Below are 16,635 nucleotides of genomic sequence, written 5' to 3'. Positions count from 1 at the left end.
GGCAACTAAGTGAGTTCTAATTTACACCAGTTTGATAAATCTCCCCCATAATTTGCATTCTTCGCTGTTTTGGCATTAAATTATGAGAATGAGCAGCCTGAAAACAGAAAAGACTGGCACACGAATGGGCATCAAAGTGGGCAATATACAGTGCAGAGCTGTGTGTGTAATACTCTGTATACCAGGGTTGTTGCGATACCAAAATTCTGATTCGATTTCGATACCATAAAAAAGTATTGCGATACTCGATACCATGCAAAAAAAAAAAAAAAAACACCAAAAAAGCAGCGTGCATTCCGCATTTTATGGAACATCAGACCCATAATCGAACAGTCCAATCCTATTTTTTGGAGGAACATGGTGACTAAAAAATGTTTTTTTTTCTGTTACGGCATTCACCCCATAGAAGATTTTTTTATATTTTAAAAAGTTCATACTTTTTTGAGCGTGGCGATATGTAATTTATTGTTTACCGTATTTTTCGCCCCATAAGATGCATTTTTCCCCCAAAAGTAGGGAAAAATGCCCCTGCGTCTTATGGGGCGAATATGAATGAAGCGCTTCCATTTTGGAAGCTCTCATTAGTACCGGAGGACCGGGAAGCCGTGAACGCTCTGTACTCCCCACTTCCTGGTCCTCGGCTGTCGGCTGTGAAGGCTGTGCACAGTCTGAGGGTGCTCTGTGACCTGACGCTGTGCGCGCCGGGTCACAGCACAGCCGACAGCAGGAAGAAGACAGAGTGCGCTGAAGGTGAGGAGCGGTGACGTCCTGGAGCAGGAGAGGTAAGTGTTTATTTTATTTTATTTGCTGTGGCACTGGGGCTTATACTGGGGCCATAATAAATGGCACTGGGGGCATAATAAATGGCACTGGGGGCATAATAAATGGCACTGGGGCATAATAAAAGGCACTGGGGGCATAATAAATGGCACTGGGGGCATAATAAATAGCACTGGGGGTCACAAATGGCACCTCTGGCTCAAAAATGGCATGGGGGCTCATAAATGGCATGGGAGGCTGATCTTAGGCAGTGTAATACACTGTATACAGTGCAGAGCTGCGTGTGTAATACACTGTATAAAGAGCAGAGCTGTGTGTGTAACACACTGTATACAGTGCAGAGCTGTGTGTGTAATACACGGTATACAGTGCAGAGCTGTGTGTGTAATACACTGTATGCAGTGCAGAGCTGCGTATGTTATACACTATATACAGTGCAGAGCTGTGTGTGTAATACACTGTATGCAGTGGAGAGCTGTGTGTGTAATACACTATATACAGTGCAGAGCTGTGTGTGTAATACACTGTATAAAGAGCAGAGCTGTGTGTGTGTAACACACTGTATACAGTGCAGAGCTGCGTGTGTAATACACTGTATAAAGAGCAGAGCTGCGTGTGTAATACACTGTATACAGTGCAGAGCTGCGTATGTTATACACTATATACAGTGCAGAGCTGTGTGTGTAATACACTGTATGCAGTGGAGAGCTGTGTGTGTAATACACTGTATACTGTGCAGAGCTGTGTGTGTAATACACTGTATACAGTGCAGAGCTGTGTGTATAATACACTGTATACAGTGCAGAGCTGTGTGTGTAATACACTGTACACTGTGCAGAGCTGTGTGTGTAATACACTGTATACAGTGCAGAGCTGGTGTGTAATACACTGTATACTGTGCAGAGCTGGTGTGTAATACACTGTATACAGTGCAGAGCTGTGTGTGTAATACACTGTACACTGTGCAGAGCTGTGTGTGTAATACACTGTATACAGTGCAGAGCTGGTGTGTAATACACTGTATACTGTGCAGAGCTGGTGTGTAATACACTGTATACAGTGCAGAGCTGGTGTGTAATACACTGTATACTGTGCAGAGCTGGTGTGTAATACACTGTATACTGTGCAGAGCTGGTGTGTAATACACTGTGTGCAGAGCTGAGTGTGTAATACACTGTATACAGTGCAGAGCTGGTGTGTAATACACTGTATACTGTGCAGAGCTGGTGTGTAATACACTGTATACAGTGCAGAGCTGGTGTGTAATACACTGTATACTGTGCAGAGCTGGTGTGTAATACACTGTATACTGTGCAGAGCTGGTGTGTAATACACTGTATACTGTGCAGAGCTGTTGTGTAATACACTGTATACAGTGCAGAGCTGTGTGTGTAATACACTGTGTGCAGAGCTGAGTGTGTAATACACTGTATAAAGAGCAGAGCTGTGTGTGTAACACTGTATACAGTGCAGAGCTGTGTGTGTAATACACGGTATACAGTGCAGAGCTGTGTGTAATACACTATATACAGTGCAGAGCTGTGTGTGTAATACACTGTATAAAGAGCAGAGCTGTGTGTGTAACACACTGTATACAGTGCAGAGCTGCGTGTGTAATACACTGTATACTGTGCAGAGCTGTGTGTATAATACACTGTATACTGTGCAGAGCTGGTGTGTAATACACTGTATACTGTGCAGAGCTGTGTGTGTGTAATACACTGTATACTGTGCAGAGCTGGTGTGTAATACACTGTATACTGTGCAGAGCTGGTGTGTAATACACTGTATACTGTGCAGAGCTGTGTGTGTGTAATACACTGTATACTGTGCAGAGCTGTGTGTAATACACTGTATACTGTGCAGAGCTGGTGTGTAATACACTGTACACTGTGCAGAGCTGTGTGTGTGTAATACACGGTATACAGTGCAGAGCTGTGTGTAATGTGTAATGAGAATCTATTAGGCAGCAGCCCGGAGCCTGACTCCTCCCACACCTGTGACTGATCACATGGTCATGACATCACCAAAGGTCCTTTAGGGTTTAGTATCTACTGGCCGAGGCCTGAAGCATTGACCTGCCTGTGAGCCGGAGCCCTCCACCTCAGTGTGTCCGCCGCACAGAGGCCTGCGGTGCTGGGGTGAGTGTGTGTGCAGACTGCCGGTAGTATGAAGTGTTAACCCCTTCTACCTCCCTAGAAGAGCTGTTAGTGACATTAACCCCTCCACTGCCTGAGAGCAGGAAAGGAGATTTATTATTATACCTCCCAGCTAGTAAACACCTGCAAACGTTTTAGACACAGCCACGCCTTTAATTCCGCCCACTGCTTATCTATACACCCCTCCACAATCCCACCCAGTCTGCTTAGTGGCCCCCCACACACAGCAGAATGCCCCCATAGTGACCCTTCACAATAGTACTGCTCCGCTGCCCTCTCTAAGGTACTTTCACACTTGCGTTTTTCTTTTCCGGCATAGAGTTCCGTCACAGGGGCTCTATACCGGAAAAGAACTGATCAGTTTTATCCCAATGCATTCTGAATGGAGAGTAATCCGTTCAGTTTGCATCAGGATGTCTTCAGTTCAGTCGTTTTGACTGATCAGGCAAAAGAGAAAACCGCAGCATGCTACGGTTTTCTCTCCGGCGAAAAAAACTGAAGACTTGCCTGAACGCCAGATCCGGCATTTTTTCCCATAGGAATGTATTAGCGCCGGATCTGGCACTCAGAATACCGGAATGCCGGATCCGTCGTTCCGGCATGCGCATGCGCAGATCGGTAAAAATGAGAAAAAATGTACAAGACGGATCCGTCTGTCCGCATGACAAGCGGAGAGACGGATCCGTCCTTGCAATACATTTGTGAGACGGATCCGCATCCGGATCCGTCTCACAAATGCTTTCAGTCAGCGGCAGATCGACGGATCCGGCGGCTCACACTGCCGCAAGTGTGAAAGTAGCCTTAGTGCCCCCATACTTAGTAACATAGTTACAGTCCTGGGGATAAATAGATGATGGGAGAGATCTATTTATACATAGTTATTAGATCTCCCCTCAGTTATCTTTTTTCTAAAATTAATAATCCTAATTTTGATAATCTTTCAGGGTTCTGTAATTGCCCCATTCCAGTTATTACTTTAGATGCCCTCCTCTGGACCCTCTCCAGCTCTGCTATGTCTGCCTTGTTCACAGGAGCCCAGAACTGGACACAGTACTCCATGTGTGGTCTGACCAGTGACTTGTAAAGTGGTAGGACTATGTTCTTATCACGGGCATCTATGCCCCTTTTGATGCAACCCATTATCTTATTGGCCTTGGCAGCAGCTGCCTGACAATGGTTTCTACAGCTTAGTTTGCTGTTCACTAACCCTGGGTTCACACCTGAGCGTTTCTGAGACGCGCGTATTTGTCGCACGTTTTTTGCAATAGTAAACGCGCGTTTGACGCGCGTTTGTGTGATTGACTGCAGTGTTGTCCAATGAGTCTATGGGCCAAAACGCACGACAAACGCCCCCAAAAAAGCTCAAGAACTTGTTTATGCGCCGGGCGTAAAACGCTCAAGTGTGAACCAGGGCCATAGGGAAGCATTGGTTTTCACGTGTTGAGCGTTTTACAGCGCGTTTGAACGCGCTGTAAAACGCTCAGGTGTGAACTTAGGGTAAAATTCCCAGGTGTTACTCAGTGTTTTACCATTTAGTATGTACGGGTGACTTGCATTATTCCTTCCCATGTGCATAACTTTACATTTGTCAGTGTTAAACCTCATCTGCCACTTATCTGCCCAAGCCTACAGTCTATCCAGATCCCTCTGTAGCAGTATAGTGTCCTCTTCAGTGTTAATTACTTTACACAGTTTAGTGTCATCTGCAAAAATTTATATTTTACTATGCAAGCCTTCTACAAGATCATTAATAAATATATTGAAGAGAATAGAGGTACCCCACCAGGCCTCTAGATGGCGCAGCCTTCGTTCTCTTCACTAGCACAGTGGAGAAGGAGGGAGTCCCTCCCTCTCCACTGTGATGCAACCACCACTACCACCAATGGGGAGATAGCAGGGAGGAGAAGGGGAGGAGCTGTGGCCCCTCGCCACCAGTGAATTTAAAACATATTAATACAGGTGTCGGCAGCGGTATCACAGACCCGGCACCTGGTCTCAATAACAGGGTATGCGATACACTGCAATTAACCCCTCAGGTGCCACATCTGAGGGGTTAATTGCTGCAGATCGCATGCCCTGTTATTGAGGCCGGGTGCCGGGTCTGTGATACCGCTGCCGACACTTGTATAAATGAGTTAAAAAGGACCTTTCATGGGTCCAAAAAATATGAACTAAGTAGCAGGCTGCATAGAGCGGCGCCCAGGGATCTAAGTGCACTTACTATTATTCCTGGGCGCCGCTCCGTTCGCCCGCTGTGGCCCCCGGTATTTTCCACATGGTGGAGCAGGGAGTTGATGGCTCAGGAGAGCACTGGCCATTTGCTGAAGTGAGACAACCCCTTTAAGAGGGTTTCTTAGCAGTGCTAGTGCAGGAAGTTAATGATCCCTGCTGTATTACAAAACATCTGTGTGTGTAAATGCCCGTCTGACCAATGTTTGGTCAGAATATCTGTCAGATAGTCTGTAGGTGTAATACAGCCCTTGGTGTTTTGTGTGACCAGTCGCTGATCGTATTGATGTCACGGTATGCAATATATTATCACAGTTATTATTTATACTTGTAGTGGGACCTTACGCTTACATTTTTCCGGAAAGACAAGACTTTATTAATTTACATACTTCATGATGGACCAAGACCAGAATCTCATGGCTGAGAGTATATTAAATATCACCCTGGAGATCATCTACCTGCTCACTGGAGAGGTGAGGGATTTTGGGGAAATATGTGAAATGATCTCAATCTCCTTCTGGCAATAACACAGACATATGATTGGAGTGGTGATGAATTGTGGGCATTACATCTTAATTGAAATTAAGCAGAGGTGTTAGGTGTGAAGGTCTCTCCAAACCATGCCGCATCTCCCGTCCCATTTCCTGTCCCCACTAGACCAGAAGTGATGACGTGCTGTTCCCATTCACATCACCGCTTCTGTCAATCACTGGTCTTAGTGGTCACATCTGCAAGACCAGCACGTGATTTTTAAAGCTCTTCGGTGACCTGTAGTTCTTGCATTCTTGTACACATGACCACTGAGGTTAGTGATTGACTGCACATCAGCGTGAATGGCATGTCATCACTTACGGTCCACCAAGACTGGAAACAATGGTGACTAGAGCTGCAGCACCAGAATGGCAGGACCTCCTAAGGTGAGTGACTCCTTTTTTTTATTTTATTTTTACTCCCACCCCCTGCCTCCGCTTAATATTTATTTTTGGTCAGAAAATCCTTATAACCCCTTTTGGAGTTTGTTATTTAAATATGGCGCCTGCTCGCAAGCGCAGCGGGCGCCATATTTGCCTGGTGCCTGCTGGTTTGACAATAACGTTGAACGCACACGTTTAACCGCTCAGATGCTGTGGTCAAATGTGACCACGGCATCCGGAATCTTAAAAACCCAGGCGCATGTGCTCCCGGGGGTGCAGCGGATCCCCCTAGCAGAGATACGTGGAGCCTGATGCTTTGTGCGGCAGTCTCGGTTCTTCTGAAAGATCCGAGGCTGCCGCAGATGGGTTCCATGAAAACCCTGCCTATGGCAGGGCTCCATAGGAACGCAGTGAAATTCTCCTAGACTCCAATGCTAATGCATTGGGTCTATGGGAACAGCAATCTAATAATTGCTTGTTCAAGTTCCCAAGGGGAACTATTAAAAAGTGTAAATGAAAGGAAAAAGAAGAAAATATAAAATTCTAATGTTTGTTCCGTGGATTTGTTCTTTGCCTGTTTGTCCTCAGTTTGGTTTTGTCTGTGTTTTGCCTTGGATTCACGTGTGTCCTGCCAGTTCTTTATCTGGTTCTGTCTATGATCTTGCTTGAGCCTCTGGTGCCTTGCAGTTGTGATTCTGACCTGTTTTGTCAGCTGCTGACTACACTGGGACTACTCCAAGAGGTGGCAGTCTGGTGGCTCCCCTGCATCAAAGTCCAGATCAATGTATAGGGGTTAAAGGGTGAAAACCAGGACAATGCCCTCAGGTTTAGCCCAATGTCAAACCGCTTTGTTGGCACGGTGGTTCCACAACCATTGTCCATAACACTATTGTTGCTTTGGGGGGCTCTCAGCCATGTCCCATATAACACAACATGAGTGATCTACTCTTGGCAATATCAGCTGTGATAACTGTACTATTTGCTGTTCAAGTTCTGTCTAAATCTATAGGATTGCACCGTTGTGAAGAAGAAGTCTGGAGAGTCTCACCATGCATCAGGAAGATGGACCAGGCCACAGAACCTGATGAAGATGCCTCCAAGTCGATCACTGGCACTTGAGAAAGATAGTGAGCAGAAGATTCTGGAACTCACTAAAAAGATCATGGAGCTGCTGACCAGAGAGGTGAGCATAGCTGAGAATGATGAAACATTATACCGTAACACCAAGAGACGTGTCTGGATGTTGACTGGATCATTATGTGTGCCAGGTTCCTGCTGGGCAGTATTTAGAGAAACCCAAAATCCTGTACGAGGATAATATGGAGAATAATGAGCCAGGTAAGAGGAGACTTTACTTAATGGAAAGGAAAAAGTAGTTTTAAAGGTTAAAGAGGACCTGTCACCTCTCAGGACATGCCTGTTTTAATAGCTACAGGCATCCCCATTGTAATAACAATTATGGATTTCTACTAGAAGTTATGAATGAATTGCTATTAGCCTTCAGTAAGGATACAGAGGGGTGGTAACCAGTTGGGGGGTGCACGGACTCACTCTATCCAGTCAGTGCTGACATTTTTTTTAGACTGTGCAGGGACACCCCCCCAACTGGTTACTACCCCCTCTGTACCCTTACTGCAGACTGCTAGCAATTCATTCATAACTTCTAGTGCAAATAATAAAGGAATGGCACAACATAGAGACATAAGAATAGAGGCTCCAGAATTGTTATTACATGGTGAATGCATGAAGATATTAAAACAGACATATCAGGAGCGGTGACAGGTCCTCTTTAACCTGTTGGGGACATATGACGTACCGGTACGGCATGATGTCCCGATACTTAAAGGATAACTGTCACACTTAGACCCTAATTTCAATTTTCATATATGTAGTTACTAATAAAATGATATTCCAGAATCAGTTACTATTAGACTGACTTACCCCATATTTAACTAGATTCAGCCCTTAGCAACCAGTCTGCATAAAACTGCAATCTCACTATTCAGTTAAGATGGCCGCCACTTCCCTCACCCTGAGGCTAATCCCGCCTGCCCTCACTAGCCAGTAACAATAGCCCCCCAAAAGTGTCAGTAACCACAGCCCTCCCCCTAAAGGGTTAATCTCCTGCAGCACAAAGGGGTCCTCTTACCACACGTTGCTTTCATGTATACACTGAGCAGACGGCAGATCTCCCTTCCCTGGTCTGCACTGCTCCAACTCTACTTCTCCAGCTCTGCTGAGTGAGGGAGCGTCTGCCAAGCGCAGGGACAGGGAGAAGTGCACACAGCCCAGGCACTGTTATCAGCTGCTGGGGAGGACCTGGCTTTAATCATTTACTTACAGTCCCTGGCTGTCAGGAATGTGACCTTGCAGGCTGCCTGCTTCTGCATCCTCCGTCCTTGGAATAGACCCGTCCTTGGAATAGACGGACCCTGCATAGCAACCTGATTTTAAGCACAGGTAAAAATAGGCAGTACAGGGAACAAAACTGTGGAATTAAGGGGTAATTGAATACACAGTGAAAAGTTGAAATAGGGCCACCAAGGAGATATTAATCGCCACAATCCAATACTCCCCAAAAAATAATATGACGGTTATACTTTAAGGACACATGACGTACCGGTACGTCATGCGTATTTCTGATCACCGCCACGCGGCGGGTGGTGATCGGAACTGGGTGCCTGCTCAAATCATTGATTGGTGATCGCCGCAAACCGCATGTCAATTCAGACCTGTGGCGTTTACGGGAGTTGCGTTGGTCTGTCGGTGGTGCTATCGGGTCCCCGTGCGGCTGTAAGGGGAACCCGATGGCATGGAAGGCAGCGTGATGCCTTCCTTAGGCATCGGTGCTGCCTTTCTGTTACGAGCCTATGAGATCCAGCCCCCTGGATCTCACAAGCAGGAAGCTGTATGAGTAATACACACTGTATTACTTATACAGCCAATGCATTCCAATACAGAAGTCTTGGAATGCATTGTAAAGGGGATCAGACCCCCAAAAGTTGAAGTCCCAAAGTGGGACAAAAAATAAAGTTTTCCCCCCCAAAAATTAAAAGTTTCAAGTAAAAAAAAATACAAAAACGTCATTTCCCCCAAATAAAGTTTAAAAAAAATTGGTAAAAAATAGGGAAAAAAATAAAGTAGAGATATTGGGTATCGCCGCGTCCATATCGACCAGCTCTATAAACATATCGCATAACCTAACCCCAATTTTTTTGTCACCTTACATCACAACAAACAGCAAGCGATCAAAAAGGCATCTGCCCACCAAAATAGTGCCAATCTAACCGTCACCTCATCCTGCAAGAAATGAGCCCCTTCCTAAGACAATCGCCCGAAAAATAAAAAAACTATTACTCAGAATATGGAGACACTAAAACATCAGTTTTTTTCTTGTTTTAAAAAAAGTTATTGTTTAAAACTTACATAAATAAAAAAAAGTATACATATTAGGTATCACTGTCTCCGTATCGACCGGCTCTATAAACATATCACATGACCTAACCCCTCAGATGAACACCATAAAAAATAAAAACTGTGGTAAAAAAAAATCGGTCACCTTACATCACAAAAAGTGTAATAGCAAGCGATCAAAAAGTCATATGCACCCCAAAATAGTGCCAATCAAATAGTCATCTCATCCCGCAAAAAATGAGACCCTACCTAAGATAATCGCCCAAAAACTGAAAAAACTATGGCTCTCAGACTATGGAGACACTAAAACATGATTTTTTTTTGTTTCAAAAATGATATTATTGTGTAAAACTTACATAAATAAAAAAAAGTATACATATTAGGTACCGCCGCGTCCCTAATAACCTGCTCTATAGAAATATCACATGACCTAACCCCTCAGGTGAATACGTAAACAAAAAACGGTGTAAATAGAAAAAAAAGCCATTTTTTTGTCACCTTACATCACAAAAAGTGTAATAGCAAGCGATCAAAAAGTCATACGCACCCTAAAATAGTGCCAATCAAACAGTCATCTCATCCCGCAAAAATCATACCCTACCCAAGATAATCGCCCAAAAACTGAAAAAAAATATGGCTCTCAGACTATGGAAATACTAATTTTTTTTTGTTTCAAAAATGAAATCATTGTGTAAAACTTACATAAATAAAAAAAATGGTATACATATTAGGTATCACCGCGTCCGTGACAACCTGCTCTATAAAAATACCACATGATCTAACCTGTCAGATGAATGTTGTAAATAAAAAAATAAAAAAACGGTGCCAAAACATCTATTTCTTGTTACCTTGCCTCACAAAAAGTGTAATATAGAGCAACCAAAAATCATATGTACCCTAAACTAGTACCAACAAAACTGACACCCTATCCTGTAGTTTCTAAAATGGGGTCACTTTTTTGGAGTTTCTACTCTAGGGGTGCATCAGGGGAGCTTCAAATGGGACATGGTGTCAAAAACCAGTCCAGAAAAATCTGCCTTCCAAAAACCGTATGGCATTCCTTTCCTTCTGTGCCCTGCCGTGTATCCGTATAGTAGTTTACGACCACATATGGGGTGTTTCTGTAAACTACAGAATCAGGGCCATAAATATTGAGTTTTGTTTTGCTTTGTAACTGGAATAAAATTATTAAAATGGAAAATCTGCCAAAAAAGTCAAATTTTGAAATTGTATCTCTATTTTCCAATAATTCTTGTGGAACACCTAAAGGGTTAACAAAGTTTGTAAAAATCAGTTTTGAATACCTTGAGGGCTGTAGTCATTTTTGGGTGGTTTCTATTATGTAAGCCTCACAAAGTGACTTCAGACCTAAACTGGTCCTTTAAAAAGTGGGTTTTTGAAAATTTCTGAAAAATTTCAAAATTTGCTTCTAAGCCTTGTAACATCGGCAAAAAATAAAATGCCATTCCCAAAATGATCCAAACATGAAGTAGACATATGGGGAATGTAAAGTAATAACTATTTTTGTAGGTATTACTATGTATTATAGAAGTAGAGAAATTAAAACTTAAAAATTTGCAAATTTTTACAAATTTTGGGTAAATTTGGTATTTTTTTTTATAAATAAAAAATATATATATTTGACTCCATTTTACCAGTATCATGAAGTACAATATGTGACGAAAAAAACTATCTCGGAATGGCCTGGATAAGTCAAAGCGTTTTAAAGTTATCACCACATAAAGTGACACTGGTCAGATTGGCAAAAAATGGCCTGTTCCTTAAGGCCAAATATGGCCATGTCCTTAAGGGGTTAAGTAGATAACCATCATATGATCATATTAAACAATGTATTCAGTCATTGTGTGTGTCCCCTACAGATGGATTTGGTGAAAGAAATAAACTACAAAGATCTTCTAGTCCTCCCTATTCAAAATATATGGAAGAAGAGAAAATTGATCGACAAGACAAGAAGGTACATAAAATGAAAAAATGTCACCAAGTGCCCTCATATTGGCGTGAGCCTGCTCTGTTATGGCTTGGGAAGAAACTCCTATTTTATTCTACTTGAGTACCTGATATGACACTTTACTTCTCCGGTTTACCAGGATAAAGAATCGTTTCGGATTAAAGTTGAAGTTGTAGACGGGCACAAAGACAAGTTGTACGGTAATGGTGATATGCAGTGTAAGGACGAGGAAATCCCCATAGATATCGCTGCAGGTGAGTAAAATACCTCATGTCATTTGTAGATTGTTTTCCTGTTTTGTATGCTTTTATTTTCCAAATAAATACAATACTTTATCAGATAAGAAGGCACAGTTGTCTCATAAAGCTACAGTCCACATCATAGTCACATTAGATTCATTCAGATCATTGATTGGCTCTTAAACAAAACATGCAATGCAACAGCTCACTGCAAACCAAATAAAGTACAAAATTGCATCATAATTGCAAATGCTACACTAATAAGTTAGAGATGCTTGGCAAATCGTTTTGTACAAAATTGTTTGAGCCCGTCTGCCGCACGTCAAGGCGATCTCTAGTTAGACGGGTTCCTAACACTAAATTTTACCTGTTATGTGCCATGACGGCTATCATACAATTCAGAAAGTGCAGGTTCCACATGCATGCTGGATCCGCCTGCATTTCTGTCATTTTTTTGTGCCAAAATGGCCTCCATTATATCCACGGAAAGCAGTTACCAGCATGCATGCCGGGCCCACTCCACACCACCCCTGGCGCCAAAAGGTCACCAGAGACTGCAATGAGAGTCCACACACTATCTCTCTCCTGGTGCCAGATGGCTTCAGCGAGTGAGGGGGAGCAGGCCAAGCTAAATACTAACACTAATTAAAATCAGCCACTGGGGCAGACGAGCTGGTCAGGAGTGCACGACTGAGGAGGCAGCCACACCTCCAGCACAAACTGCAGAGAAAAAGGGGGTCAGTCAGCACATCCCAAAGCGCAGGGGCACGTTCCTATGGCTGAGAACAAGACTATTAAACAAAACATGCAATGCATGCTGGTAACTGCTTTCCGTGGATATAATGGAGGCCATTTTGGCACCAAAAATGACAGAAATTGAGGCGGATCCAGCATGCATGTGGAACCTGCACTTTCTGAATTGTATGATAGCCGTCATGGCACATAACAGGTAAAATTTAGTGTTAGGAACCCGTCTAACTAGAGATCGCCTTGACGTGCGGCAGACGGGCTCAAATAATTTTGTACAAAACGATTTGCCAAGCATCTCTAACTTATTAGTGTAGCATTTGCAATTATGATGCAATTTTGTACTTTATTTGGTTTGCAGTGAGCTGTTGCATTGCATGTTTTGTTTAATAGTCTTGTTCTCAGCCATAGCAACGTGCCCCTGCGCTTTGGGATGTGCTGACTGACCCCCTTTTTCTTTGTTGATTGGCTCTAGACTGGTCGTCTGGAATAACGCAAATTGCTAAGTGATCCTGAAGACTACTTTTAGGCTAGGTTCACATTGAGGCTAATATTTCCGAATATACTGGACGTGCTGAAACAGCTGCATGCACCTGACACACCCCACAGACTCTAAGTGAGCTTGTTGGATTTCCGTCATAGAATCCTAATTCCTTATATTCATAGAACCCTGCTGTATCATAGTCACTCTTCATAATCATAGAGCCCTACTCCTCATAAGCCTAGAACCCGGTCCCCATGACATATCAAATGTTTTCTGAAAGCTTTGTAATTTTTTATTGTAGATGTACATTGTATTCACAGTAATGGAATCCAGGATATTTCATGCATAAAACATCCAGAAATATTAAACTTGAATGATGTAACTATGCTATGCATCTTGCCTAGTGTTCCACATAGATTGTAGTACATCTGCGGACAACAGCATAAGCAAGTGATGCTTACAATTGGTAAATAATTACAAAGTTTTTCCAAGAACTAAAGGGGTTTTCCGAGATTTTTATACTGATTTATTGGCAGGCTAGGTCATCTGTTTGAGGAGACAGTGGCGCTCCTGAGAGCGCCGTGGCTTTCTCTCAGCTTTCCCAAAGCCAGTGACGACAAGTTCATGAGTCACGTGGCTCAGACGCAGCTCAGCTCCATTCAGGTGAATGGGGCTGAGCGCGATACCAAGCACAGCCGTTACACAATGTATGGCGCTGTGTTTGGTGAGATGCGAGAACGCTGCGGCGCTCCAAGGATCACCGGTGCCTTCTCAAACAGCTGATCCGGCGGGGGGTGTCGAACACTCACTGACCATATATTGATGACCTATCATGAAGATAGATTATCAGTATAAAAATCTGGGAAAACCCGTTTAAGTATTGATGACTTCTCCTCAGGTCTGTTTTCCACTAGTTCTGGCATAGGAACAACACATGGTTACTGCAGCACTGCTACCATTCACCTGAATAGGACTGCGCTGCTGTACCATAGGGGAATATTCTTTTATGAATTTGCAGCTTTTGAATTAGCACTGCTATATTTCTTTCCCCAGCCAATGCCCACAACATCCGGAATTCCTCTCCAGATTGGGAATTGGAGGATAACAAAGACTTGGAGAATTCCCCAGAAGAAAACTGTCTTCAGGAGGTCAATATCAATAATGAGATTTCGTTTGATGGAGAAATTGCTCCTGAAAAATCCACTTTTCCTCCATGTGGTACAGCTCACAGTGACAAAGTTTTCACCTGTGTGGTCTGTGGAAAATGCTTCCACCAGCAAGAGGCACTATTGATACACCAGAGGACTCATATGGAGAAGTCCTATCTGTGTTTTAACTGTGGGAAGTGTTTCAAAAAGAAATCAAACCTTATACAGCACCAGAAAATCCACACAGGTGAGAAACCGTTCCTCTGCTCTGAATGCGGGAAAAGTTTTGCGCGTAAAGCCGATCTGGTAAAACATCAGAGAATCCACACTGGAGAGAAGCCATTTCCTTGTCCTGAGTGCGGTAAATGTTTTACCCAGATATCTGCTCTCATAAGACATCGGAGATTCCACTTGGGTGAGAAACCCTTTTCATGTTTGGATTGTGGAAAGTGTTATATAGATAGACAGTCTCTTACTAGACACCAGAAAATTCATCATATGCGGGAGAGAGAGAAATTGCCGCTTGGACATTTGCATTTGTTCGACTGAAGGTTTTTCATGGACTTGAAAAAATGTTTCATAAAACAGTAAAGTACTATCTAAAAAAAACACATGAGATAATAGTATTAAACCATGTCTGAAGCCCTAGAGTGCTGGAGTAACAGCAGGATGCTGGAATAGATCTACCAGATCTGCTAGGTAGTCAGAAAATACCTGACCCCTGCCAATACGTGGTTTCGGTGTAGTTGGAGACCTGCATCACTGCAGACGTCCTAGATAGTTATTTTGCTACTTTTTACTACTGTGCTATTGGAATCGCTGGAATTTTTATTAAAGGGTATTTTGTTCTAGTTATAGTCAGTGTTGTAGTGATGCACTCTGTTGTGAGTGTTCAGTTATATGATATCTCTCATCTTTTAGTGTTCCTTTTTTAGCACATATTTCAAGTAAGTTTGAGGAGTCCAGGGAGACTGTCTCTGAATGAGTCTATTAGTCTATGAGCTTGTAGAATTGTTCAGGCACCGTTTTGACCAGTCACATACATGCAGTGTTCAGCCTTTAGTGTGAGGTCACTAAGCACATCTATGACCTGCAGCCAACTTGATCAGTCAAATCATAATAGTTGAAGAGACTTTTTCGAAGACCCCAAATATAATACAGTAACGGTCCATTCACACGACCGTAAGCCTTTCCGCAATATATGGGCACCAGCCGTGTGAATCACAGATGCGGGCCCATTGACTTGAATGGGTTCGTAATCCTCAAGATACAGGCTGAGCGGAGCCAGTGTCATAGGTACAGATCTGCTGACAGATGGTCTTTAATGTTCACCATTTTATAAGAGGACATTTTTCTAAAAGGTTGCAATATTTTTACAGGGACGTGTTTCAACTCTGTAATTTCAATGGACATTTTTTACACAGTGTTTAATGTATTAATTTATTAAAGTCTTTTTATGTCTACAACTAAAGCTTGATTCTTTCATATATACCATATTTTCCGATGCACCTGACCATAAGATGCACCTAGGATTTAGAGGGGAAAAAAACATATTTTTCATCAGACCCCATTCTTCATTAGACCTCAGATCAGACCCCTACCAAATATAAAATAAATAAATGAACTTGCCTCTCCATCTCCGGATCCAGTGGCTATTCCCACATCCACGCTCTCTAGTCTTCTCCGGGAGCCTCACTGCACTGTGGCCTGATGTCGCACAGCATCAGATCATAGTGCACGTACTACGTCAGGACAGTGCAGCGTGGGTCTTTAGAAGACCAGGAGTGGTGAGTACAGTAAGAACTAGGAGCACTTTGTTCACTGCTTCCTGGTCCTACTGTGCACTAATGAGCGCTTCCATAATGGAAGAGCTCACTAATACTGGCTCTATAAGACGCACTACCATTTGGGGGAAAATACGTATTATGCAGCGAAAACAAGACTTTAGCCCATGAAGATGGAGTTTATCCAAAGATCCTTCCTTTTACACACATCTTGTCTTTTTTGGGGGCTTGTAAAAAATGGCATGAACTTTAAGAGTTTCTTGAGTGGCATCTTTTTATTCATACATTATGTATTTTTAGGCTTTTTTCTAATCATGTACAGCAGTGGTCCCTGGCTTTTGTTTTTAAACCACAGACTAGTTTCATGCAAGACAATTTTCCCACAAATGGGGGAGGGGGGCTGGTGTGGTTGGGGGTAATCACGCACATAACAAAACACTGTAAAGTGCATATTACATAATCAGCGGCCAACACTATATAAAGGCCAAATAATACTGCTCCACCATGACCTTACCCATGTAGGTCATTTCCCACTCAGTGACATACATGTGATGTATCCTCTGACTGGAGTCATTCTCTTCCCTTTTTTTTTTACCTCATTCCTTCCCCAGTATTTTCCTCTTCACATATAATGTCCCACCAGTAGTGCCCTCTTCACATTTTTAAAGCCCCCCAGTAGTGCCCTCTTCACATATAATAACCCCCCAGTAGTGCACGCTTCACATTTATAAAGCCCCCCAGTAGTGCCCTCTTCACATATAATAACCC

At 43.1% G+C, this 16,635-nt stretch overlaps 1 protein-coding gene across 3 annotated transcripts; it reads left to right on the top strand.

The window, feature by feature from the left end:
• Positions 1-725: 725 nt before the first annotated feature.
• Positions 726-15,548, top strand: LOC122929561 (zinc finger protein 568-like). Of its 3 annotated transcripts, none has more exons than XM_044283182.1 (7): positions 726-782; positions 5,503-5,641; positions 7,092-7,265; positions 7,351-7,420; positions 11,377-11,471; positions 11,605-11,719; positions 13,989-15,548. In XM_044283182.1, the coding sequence occupies exons 2-7, from the start codon at positions 5,561-5,563 to the stop codon at positions 14,630-14,632; spliced, it is 1,179 nt and encodes a 392-aa protein (XP_044139117.1). In that variant the 5' UTR covers positions 726-782; positions 5,503-5,560; the 3' UTR covers positions 14,633-15,548. The 3 variants fall into 3 exon arrangements, with proteins under 3 accessions (XP_044139117.1, XP_044139116.1, XP_044139118.1); XM_044283181.1 differs by lacking the exon at positions 726-782 and adding an exon at positions 2,813-2,921; XM_044283183.1 differs by lacking the exon at positions 726-782 and having other exon boundaries at positions 5,513-5,641; positions 7,074-7,265.
• Positions 15,549-16,635: the final 1,087 nt, after the last annotated feature.

Source organism: Bufo gargarizans, chromosome 2 (assembly GCF_014858855.1).
Source record: "Bufo gargarizans isolate SCDJY-AF-19 chromosome 2, ASM1485885v1, whole genome shotgun sequence".
Taxonomy (NCBI): Eukaryota; Metazoa; Chordata; class Amphibia; order Anura; family Bufonidae; genus Bufo; species Bufo gargarizans.
Note: the sequence above shows the minus strand (reverse complement) of the source record. Positions and strands in the feature narration are given on the sequence as shown.

Excerpts from the sequence above, each read along its gene's own strand:
- LOC122929561 (XM_044283182.1), top strand. The coding sequence starts at position 5,561 with ATGATGGACCAAGACCAGAATCTCATGGCTGAGAGTATATTAAATATC. Across the intron at positions 7,266-7,350 it reads TGGAGCTGCTGACCAGAGAG|GTTCCTGCTGGGCAGTATTT; the intron begins GTGAGCATAGCT and ends TATGTGTGCCAG. Across the intron at positions 7,421-11,376 it reads TATGGAGAATAATGAGCCAG|ATGGATTTGGTGAAAGAAAT; the intron begins GTAAGAGGAGAC and ends TGTCCCCTACAG.